We start from the raw sequence: 10,741 nt of genomic DNA on the forward strand, positions 1-10,741 counted from the left end.
ATGTGAATGGTATTTGCAAATATATACAGAAATACAAAAAACATTCAGGGAAAAGGAATATATACAGAAATTAGGCCCAGTTCTGTACCTGGGACTACCAGACCAAAACCTTCCAAAGTTTTTCCAAAAGCTCCCCCACCAACACTCAGCCTCAGCAGGCCCAGGAGCAGGCCAAACTGCCCCTCCAGGCTGGACACACCAGGCCTTGACTAGGCCTGAATACCACCTCCTGCCCCCCAACAAGCCAGTGGCATTGCAAGAAATTAGCAAGCCAAGAAGGCCACAACCTCCCCCACAAACCAGAGAGATAACAGCTGTGAGTGCTGGGAGCAGAGAGGAGGGCAAGAGTGTGAGAATTGGCTGTGATGTCTGATTATACAGAGACGTACAGGAAAGGAAAATGGAATAACAGTTTACAATATCCTGTCTGTTCCCCTAAGACTTCCTGGTCCCTGGAGGACTTTTATCTCTACGGTAGTTCAGTTTGTCCTAATCCCACAACAGCAGTAACCCATTTTTGCCAACTGATTGGGAAGAATTTTGTACCAGTACAGCACATTCTTTGCAGTGTTTGGAGCAATGTGTTATTACATCAACTGAGTCTTAATGGAAAGGGTTTGTTTTTTTTTTTTCCTGCTCTTTTCCATGAAATAAGCTTCATAAAAAGCACTCTGGATCTGCAGTGTTAGTCTGTGATTGGAATAATGAGCACTGGGCTTTCAACCTAGGTGTTTTGATTTCTGAACTGCTGGAAATAATAGCAAGTTTTGCTTACAAACTGGAAGGCCCTCATGTGAGATACTGAGCGACTCATTTTGACTTTGTGTTCTGAAAAAAACCCTCTTGTCCTCTGTAAGGAGAATTTGGGGAGGCAGGTATTTAACACTGGAATCTCTGTAGCCATCAAGCAAGTCACTCAGACTTTGAGAAATTGTTGAAGTGCTTGAAATCTCATTGCTGAACCAAGTGGGATCTGTTACATAAGCATGAGCTGTCAGTTATTTCATTTTTAGTAATGCAGATAGCCAAACAGTGCCTTAGTCTTTTCATGTTTTATGCAGGTAGTACCAGAATATGCATGGAAAAACTTCAATGTGGAAAGGCATCACACAGTCTATAATGGGCAGTATGCTTCAGGATGTGATTGGCACTAATTGAAGGAGGAATTTGCCCTCTCTCGGCCCCTTCATATGCCTGGGGGATCTTAGCCTGCTGTCATGCTGACATGAGTGCTGCTGTTGAGAGAAGTACTGTCAGTGACACTGAGCACTGAACTGCACAGAGCTGCCTCATAATTGTCTTGGGCAGCTATTAAGTGTTAATCATTCCCCAGCCTTATGTGCACCTTGATATTTGTAATATAAAATGTGCCATTGTCCTGTAGCATTGCAGTCTGTGTGGAGGAAACCTCAGAATGGATGAATTGGGCAATGAATAAATGTGACTAAAGAGCAGCCACGGTGGGGGTGTGGAGTGACTCTGCTTTAGAGGTGCATCGACACAGGCTAGGAAGGCAAAGGCTGAAGTGCTTGGTAGCATCATGGTGTAAAGCTTAGCCCAGGCAGCCTGTGAAACCGTTGTAAGGAGTACATGGCAGCATAGATTTTACACCCGGGAAAAGCCACCACTGCCAACGCTACTGCTGCTGCATTTCACATGCTGCTGCATTTCACATGCTGCATTTGTCTGGCATCAGGATACACTTGATACTGTAGTACACACAACAGGTGGAGATGATCTCACTCCAGTTTCCAGAAAGATTTGGCTTTTGTCTGGAGAAGACTTGAGCATGTTTAAGTGCAAGGTAGCTTTGCCCGAGTGCCTTGTATCATGTGCTTGTATAGCTAAGAGGAGGGAGCGAAGGAGAGGAGTCTTCTTCAGTGCTAGAGCAACAATTAGTCCTGTAGGAAGTGTGGAAAGTTTTGCTATGCCTAAGACAGAAGTTTAAGTGTCAGTGGGTCTATTTGGTGGAGTGCTGGAGTCTAGCCTGTATGTGTGTCTTTGGACAGGACTGGTGATTGGTGTTCAGTGACCACATCTAGAATGCCTGTGTTTGGGATCAGAATACCTGTAGATGGGGGCCACTCACCAGACAATGCAGGTGCTCTGTGGCTTGCACTAGTAGTGTTGGAGGAGGGTGATTTGGAAGGCTACTAGAGATTTCTGTGAAGATAAGGAGCTATGTTCTGGAGCAGGTTGGACATTCTTCAAGAAGGCATAGGAGTAGGCCATCTCCAAAAGCGGATTGGCAGGGAAGAAGGATGCCCTGCTGAGTTGAGATTTGGTTGCAACTCAGGAAAAAATGGAGGGTTTATGGTCTTTGGAAGAAGGGACAGGCAACTCAAGAGGACTACCAAGTTGTTGTGAGGCTGTGCAGAAAGAAAATTAGAAAGTCAAAGCCCAAGTAGAAATTAATCAGTCTTGTGCTGTTAAAGGCAACAAATATACTAACAATGAAATGAGGACTAAGAATCCTCGTCCTTTCCTGGAGTCAGGAGACATAAAGTGGTCAAGGATGAGGAAAAGGCTGAGGTATTCAATACCTTTTTTGACTCGTTCTTTAGTAGTAGGACCAGGTGTTCTGGAGTCCCCAACACAAGGAGGACATTGAACTGTGGAGCGAGTCCAGAGGAGGGCCCCAAAGATGATCAGAGTGCTGGAGCACCTCTCCTATGAGGACAGGCTATGAGAGTTGGGGCTCTGCAGCATGGAGAAGAGAAGGCTTTGAGGAGACCCCTTAGTGGCCTTCCAGTATCTGAATGGGGCCTACTGGAAGGCTGAGGAGGAACTATTTACAAGGTCAGGACATGTGGTAATGGGTTTAAACTGGCAGAGGGAAGATTCAAACTAGATGTTAGGAAAGAGTTCTTTACAGTGAGGGTGGTGAGACACTGGAACGGGCTGCCCAGGGAGGTTGTGGATGCTCCTTCCCTGGAGGTGTTCAAGGCAAGGTTGGATGAGGCCTTGAGCAACCTGTTCTAGTGGGAAGTGTCCCTGTCTATGGCTGGGGGTTGGAACTAGATGATCTTTGAGGTCCCTTCTAACCTAAGGAAATTCTATGATTCACTGGATACCCAGTGCCCTGAGATGGAAGATAGGGACTGGGAGTCCTCATATTGCAAGAGGAGATGGTTGGTGACCTGCTGCACTGCATAGACATACACAAGTCTGTGGGGCCAGATAGCATCCACCCAAGGGTGGAGAAGTGCTCACCAAACCACTTTCCATCATTTACCAGCAGCCCTGGCTAACTGGGAAGGTCACAGTTGACTGGAAATTGGAAAGTCTACATCAATAGGAAGGGCTGGAAGGAGGACTTTGGGGAAGTGCAGACCTTGGTGCCAGGGAAGGCTATGGAACAGATCATCTTAAGTGCCATCACACAGCATTTACAGAGCAACCAGGTGATCAAGTCCAGTCAGCATGGGTTCATGAAGTGCAGGTCCTGCCTGACTAACCTGATCTCCCTCTATGACACAGTGATCCACTTAGTTGATGAGGGAAGGGCAGTGGATATAGTCTACCTGGACTTCAGTAAAGCATTTGACACTGTTTCCCACAAATCCTCCTGGAGAAACTGGCTGCTTATGGCTTGGATGGGTGGACACTTTGTTGGGTAAAAAAACTGGCTGGATGGCCAGGCCCACAGAGTGGTGGTGAATAGAGTCAAATCCAGTTGGCATCCAGTCACTGGTGGTGTTCCCTAGGACTCAGTCATGGGGCCTGTTCTCTTTAATATCTTTATTTATGACCTGAGTGAAGGAATTGTGTGCACCCTCAGGAATTTTGCAGATGACACCAAGTTGGATAGGAACATTGATCTACTTGAAGGCAGAAAGGTTGTACAGAGGGATTGGACAGTCTGGATCAATGAGCCTAGTTGTATGAGGTTCAACAAGGCCAAATGCCAGGTTTTGCACTTGGGTCACAACAAACACAGGGAAAGCTACAGGCATGGGGGAGAGTGGCTGGAAAGGTGCCCATCAAAGCAGTACCTGGGGATGTTGATAAATGGCTGGCTGAACATGAGTCAGCAGTGTGCACAGATGGCTAAGGCAAACACCATCCTGGCCTGTATTAGAATACTACTGCTGTGTGACAAAGAGGACCACAGAAGTGATTGTTCCCCTGTACTCAGCACTGGTAAGGTCACAATCTGAGTGCTGTGTTTGGTTTTGCTACAAGAAAGACGTTGAGGTTCTGGTGCATGTCCAGAGAAGGGCAATGAAGCTGATGAAGGGTCTGGAGACCAGGTCTTAAAAGAAGCAGGTGAAGGAACTGGACACATTTAGTCTGGAGAAAAGGAGGCTGAGGAGAGACCCTCTTGCTCTTTACAACTACGTGAAAGGATGTTGCAGCAAGGTGGGTGTTGCTTTTCCCCTGGTTGCTTTTTTCCCTGTCTACACTTGAAAGGATGTAGTGGAGAACTTGGTGCTGTTCTCTTCTCAGAGGTAAATAGTGATAGAAGAAGAGGGAATGGCCTCAAGCTAGCTGTCTTGCTACAAGTACACTTGCAGAATGTGTTAGATGCCACAATCATGCAGTTTTCTACACCTGAAGAGGATGTTCTCCAGTGCTGCCCTGGATACTGAGGCACTAAGATAACATTACATAAGCTGTAGCAGGTCAAAACCCCATTATTTTGGGCTGGAGCACCTCTCCTGTGAGGACAGGCTGAGAGAATTGGGGTTGTTCGGTCTGGAGAAGAGAAAGCTCTGAGGAGATCTTATTGTGGCCTTCCAATATCTGAATGAGGCCTACAAGAAAGCTGGTGAGGGATTTTTTAGGGTGTCAGGTAGTGATATGACAAGGGGAAATGGATCCAAGCTAGAGGAGGGGAGATTTAGATTAGACATTAGGAAGGATTTCTTCACCACAAGGGTGATGAGACACTGGAATAGGATGCCCAGGGAAGTGGTAGAAGCCCCATCCCTGAATGTTTTTAAGGCCAGGCTGGATGGGGCTCCAGGCAACCTAATCTAGTGTGAGGTGTCCCTGCCCGTGGCAGGGGGGTTGGTAGTAGATGACCACTGAGGTCCCTTGCAGCCCTGACAATTCTGTGATTCTGTGTTCTTTGCTTTAATTGCTTGTTAACTGTAACTTAGGGAGAGTGTAAGGGGAAAAAAAGGCTAAGTACCAGGAGATCCTCTGGTCAGTGAAGGGTTAGTAAGCATTGTGGTCCAAATGCAACCACAGGCTCATAAGTACTCCATAAGCTGCTAATTACCAGAAGCTGAAGGGCAGACCAATCTCCTAGGAATTTGCCTAATCTCCTTTTGAGCTTATGGCCTCAAGATCTCCAGTGGAACTTAATTCTGCAGTACCATTTCTCCTTTGTTTCTTCTAAATTTGTCCCTCTAATAACAGCATAAAATATAGATGATTTTATAGCATACCATTTAGGAGATGTATACTCATGCCTTCTTTTTCTGTACCATCTTTGTGGTTGTGTAGTCTCCTCTGTCTCAAATGACATCATTCAAGTCCATGAATCCTGGTGTCACTTGGTACTTAATGCTGCTTGCACAAGTGATGGAAAATAAATCTGCAGAACTATTTATCTGTGAAGTCAGTTGATCAGGTACATAGAGAAAAATATGTTTGGAGAAGCAAGAGGTTTCTTGGTTGTACCAATACTCATGGAAGTACTATCTATGCTGTTTAATTTATACAAAGGAGTAGTTGCTCTCCTTCCAACTCTTGCCTAATCCATCCATCAAACTTGATATGCAGTTGCAGCTCGGGTAAGGTCATTGGCAGTAGATAGGGATAAAATAAATAATCAGACACCCTATAGTGAATGATAACCTAGTAAATATGCATTATGGATGAGGTTTTATTAGTCATAAGGCATTTCACAGATTCTGCTCCTCACCTTACAGATATGGATCTCTGGCACAGAAGAGTGATGTGACTTGTGACCTCTACCAAACAGCCTGTAGGCTTTCTGTGTCTGGTCTTAAACTCAGTGCAGTGAAACATTTTTCACTTTGAGATTTGGTCAGTATGTCCACAGAGGAAGAGAGTGCCTTTCTGAAAATGAACTGGTGATGGCTTGAAAAGCTAGGAAGGGCTTGATATGAAAGCCAGTGTGGTGTTCTCACAGGAAGTCTAGGTTTTGGATAAAGCATTGCTGCCTTCAAAAGAGCAATAATTACTTTTTGTCTCTTGGGAAGCACTGTAAGACAACTGCTGTAGTTGTTTGTGAAGAGTTGCACACCTAAGAAAACAGCAAATGGAAACCATAAGCCAGTTACAAGCAGGGGTTTTAAGATTAGCAAATGTACTGTCATGACAAACACCTACTCATAAACAGCATGAGGAAGCCAATAGCCTAGTTTCAGTCTAGGAAAATAGTGCCAGGGCCTGTAGGGCTGAAGCACTGCCAAACGACCTGAGCAGTCGTGAAGTGATCCGAATAGGGAACAGGTACTGGGACTGCCAGGATCTAAGTGTTGAGCACCTTAAGGATCACCTGTGAAAGATCACATGGGTTCTGAGTGTCATTTAAGTACTTTCTCAAGATGCCTATGATCCCATTTCTGCCATCCTGTTCACTAAAGTAGCAAGATAACGCAGTCCAGCTGCAAAGACAGCAGGATTCAACAATAGAGCACCTCATAACAGGGTTGGGAGTGAGAGACATGACTGTGAGACATGATATCAGCAATGGTGAGGCCTCACCTCAAGCATCGTGTGCAGTGCTGGGCCACAAAAAAGACACTGAGGTGCCGAGGCGGGTCCAGAGGAGAGCAACAAGACTGGGGAAGGGACTGGAGGGAAAGTCTGATGAGGAGAGACTGAGGGAGCTGGGGGTGTTTAATCTGGAGAAGCAGAGACTTAGGGGGGGCCTTATCACACTCTACAACTGCCTGAAGTTATAGTCAGGGGGGTCATGCTTCTTTTCCTGGGCAACTTGTGGCAAGAGGAGAGGACATGGCCTGAAGCTGTGCCAGGGGAGGTTTAGGTTGGATGTTAGGAAGCACTTTCTCATAGAAAGGGGTAATTAGACGCTGGAACGAACCACCCAGGGAGGTGGTGGAGTTGCCATCCCTGCAGGTGTTTAAGGAAAGGCTGGATGTGGCACTTAGTGCCATGGTCTAGTCAGTATGGTGGTGTTAGATGATAGGCTGGACTTGATGATTTCAGAGGTCTATTCCAGCCCCAATCATTCTGTGATTCTGTGATCACATATCTTCTTTGGAGAGCATGTGTAATGGCAGAGTGCATCTGTGCTTGTAATGCTCCTCGCTGGGGAAGCTGCACAAGAGCTGGCTCATAAGGCATCTGCCAAATGGGAGGTGGAGAAAGAGCAGACTGACAAGAGAGATACTGGGAGGTGTTGCTTTTGGCTTGGGCTTGATCAACAGGATGAATACAGTTGGGTACTGCATTGGACATAAGTCCTGAGAACTCGTAGGGCAGGAGGAACTGAAGAGACAACTGCCACTGGTAAGGGCGTTCTTTTCTCTTGGTTTCTCCAGAGGCAGGGAGTGATCAAAGAAATAACAAAAATTACAGTGATCTTCTCTGAGGCCCATTGCATTTAATTTGCAGTAAGAGGAAGGGTATGGAAAGGGGCATGACAGCTGAAAAACATGTCAGAGGCTTTAGGGGCTTGGCTTGAACTAGCACTGATGGTGCTGCAGGGACTTTCTCAACTGCTTTCCTTTGCAGCCACTTCTCAGAACTGCAGTGTCCACAAACCCTTCTATAGTTCTGGGTGTCACGTAGCCAAATATAACAACCCATCCCATGTGTTGGAGGGCAGATAAGGCTTAGTGCTGAACAACACAATCTCAGGATTAGTACAGGCTTTTCTTCATTTGTCATGTTGCTATGAGGAGCAGTATATTCCTGTTCTGAGTGAAGTGTATGAGGAAATACCTATGTTTCTCTTCCAGCAACCTCAATCCAGAGACAAATGCAAATGAAAATGGAATGTCTATGCAGAATGATAGCTTTGAAGAGATCATAAACCTGCCTATTGGTTCTAAACCATCCCGGGTGGATGCCATGAACAATGATGGAAGCAATAGTTCTGAGATTCCTTTGAATCCAATTCTAGCCTTTGAAGACAAGGGGACTCTTTTGCCTCAGGTAGATAGTGTTCAAACACATCAAACAGCAGGTAAGTTGGCCTTGGTTCATTAACACTTGTAATGTCTTCTGGTTGACAGAGGACCTAGAGCCTTTGATTGATAGAAATTGGTTAATTTAAGCATTTTTAACCCCCATATTATTTGAGGAAAGGAGCATATCTCCTCTTTGTAAAGCTACGCATGCCAAGTACATGCAGATGCTGTGCAAGTGATGGTGAGGCCTTCCCTCTTTTTGGAGGGGAGTTTATCAGAACCACTGGATTTTCTGTCATTTGAAGCTGCTTGAAAATGTTTGCCCTGTGCTTTCAAACAGAAATTAGTAAGTGACAGCTGCTGTTGCTAGCTTATGATCAGCAATCTCATTCTGGTTCTGCAGGTGTAATATCTGATATGTGCATGCAGTAGGGGAGTTGGTACCTCCCTCCTATGTCAAATTCTGGATAGACCTCCCTCATGAAGCTGTCGTTGACATGAATACTGAGGGAAGTTTTGCCAGCACACTGCATTTTTCTGAGTTACACCACAAAATTTAGAAGCTGTTATGTAAATAAATATTAATTTTTAAATTAGACCACCTTTTTTTTTTCCCCTGTGGCTAGAAAAATGTCAGGGAAATGATCTTGCAATAAAATAATTGCATGAATGCACAGCTTTTTGAAGTAAGCATTGTCACTCTTTGCTGACCTGTCACTTTTGATACCTTCTGTTGTAGAAGTGATCTGATTGTTTCTTCTGAAGAACCAAAGGTGATGTGAGCATCTCTGCAGTCAGTGGAATTTCTTCCATGCTATGAAGGAGCTTTTTTGGGTTTTTTCTCTCCAGTTTTATAAAGATTTCTTGAGTATCTTTTTTTGGAAGAACTTTAGTAAAACCAGCAGAAGAAATGATGGGAATAGACTTGGATCACATTCCTCATAGCTTTCATCACTAGAAAAATCATGCTTCACGTGCATTACTTAATATGGCTTTTTCCAACAAGCTTTTTCTGTTAGTAAATGGATATTTCTGCATTCCTTAAGACACAAGACACTGGAATCTTGAAAGCAATGAGCTGATTTGGGTGGTGGGACTGATTCTTTTTTTTTTTTTTTAAGGTGGGTGTTGGTTTAAAAGGCATAATTGTAAAATTGGCAAAGAATCTTTTACACTTTGTGGTTCTAATACTTGAAATATAAAATACCTCATTGCTCTACAAGTAGAGTTAATGAGGCGTTTCATTTAAACCTCTTGGTTTAAATATTATTGCAGAGAACTCTAATTATGGGGGCAAAGTATAGGCTTCTGTATTAGGTTCTTGTAAATGTAATTCCTGCAGGGACATTCTGTAAATTGAGATGTCACTATGATCTTCTCTTTAAAAAAAAAACAAAACACAAACCAGGGCAGGTTTGGAAAATGTGAAGATTTGAAAGCATTATTTTTTCACAGACAAGAGGAAAACCTATTGTTCTCCTAGATGATGTATTTATGAATTTTGTTCAGTACAGAAATAAATTCTTTAAATGAATAAATTAGAAAAATGTGGTAAAATGCTACTGCAAACTTCATTTGATTTTGTTTTTAGTTACATCCACGTTCACAATACTACAAAAGATGTGTCCGTGTAGGTGTACGCACCTACAAGGAAACTCCTTGTTCTGAGTCCTGTAAATTGCTGCTGTTCCCAATGATGGAAGATTTTGCCTTATCAGACTAGTGAAGACTGTGTGAAACCTGAAATATTTGATTTTGGGATGATGAAGCAGGGTTGTTGGTTGTTTGGGTTTTTTTTTTGCTTTGCTCGTTTCAGAGCAAGTGGCAAATGGTTGTTGTTTGTGCTTTTCATGTAGTGCGTTGATGTTCGTAAAGCTGCTCAGTTTGGGTGATAAAGAGGAGCAGTGGAGGTTGCTCTCTCTTTAGTTTGATGCTGATTTCTACTGTGTTTTTTCCATCCCTCACTTTTGGTTACTGTTGGGCAGAACTGTAAAGACATGCACCTTTTTGTGCTTTGATAAACATTGCTGTTGCAGGGAGAGCTCGCTCTAGGAAGCACCAACCGGGGCTTGATGCATTGCTTACTGAAGTCAGTGAGCAGATCCTTGGGCAGTGGAAATGGAGGTTGATGGGGTTTAAGTTCATGCTGCCAGAGAATGTACTAGAGATCTTTCACTTGCTTTTAGGGAGCACTGAGCTAGGCCTCTAGGAAGCTGTGCAGAAAGTCTGTGCTAGCTGAAGAAACCCTCTAAGACAAAAGCTGAAGAACTCTTGAAGAAATTGCTTTCTGGTGCTGCCAAGTGTTCATCTTATACAGCAGATGGGATAAAAGCAATGGAAATACAATGCAAAAGAGACTTCACCTGCCAGAATATATTTGGAAGGGAAAAAACAGCCATGCAGTCAGAATGCTTCCAATAGTAGCTTGTGACACGGTAAAGTGAATTGGGTTCCTTTCTTGCTTTCTTTTAGCTTTTTGTGTACATAGCCACAATATTTTGAAGTGTCCAAAACATGTAGTATTTTTTCCTTAAATCTATATATAGCATGTAAGTATCAAATAAAACTTGTTTGAAATATTTACTTCTATTTATATTTTCATTTTCTTGCACAGTTGAAACAGGAGTCACCTAGCGATGGAAAACTCCACTTTTCTGCAGGTTTCC

The 10,741-nt window shown here is 43.9% G+C and overlaps 1 protein-coding gene across 6 annotated transcripts in view; it reads left to right on the forward strand.

The window, feature by feature from the left end:
* MAP7 (microtubule associated protein 7) overlaps positions 1-10,658 on the forward strand; it is a 135,162-nt gene extending 124,504 nt beyond the window's left edge. For all 6 annotated transcript variants that reach the window (XM_064169119.1, XM_064169121.1, XM_064169122.1 and 3 more), the window contains 2 exons: positions 7,905-8,131; positions 8,815-10,658. In XM_064169119.1, the coding sequence (XP_064025189.1) occupies positions 7,905-8,131; positions 8,815-8,825 (238 nt within the window). In that variant the 3' untranslated portion in view covers positions 8,826-10,658. The remainder of the gene's footprint in view (positions 1-7,904; positions 8,132-8,814) is intronic.
* The last annotated feature ends 83 nt before the right edge of the window (positions 10,659-10,741 follow it).

Source organism: Pogoniulus pusillus, chromosome 31 (genome assembly GCF_015220805.1).
Source record: "Pogoniulus pusillus isolate bPogPus1 chromosome 31, bPogPus1.pri, whole genome shotgun sequence".
In the NCBI taxonomy this organism is placed as follows: Eukaryota; Metazoa; Chordata; class Aves; order Piciformes; family Lybiidae; genus Pogoniulus; species Pogoniulus pusillus.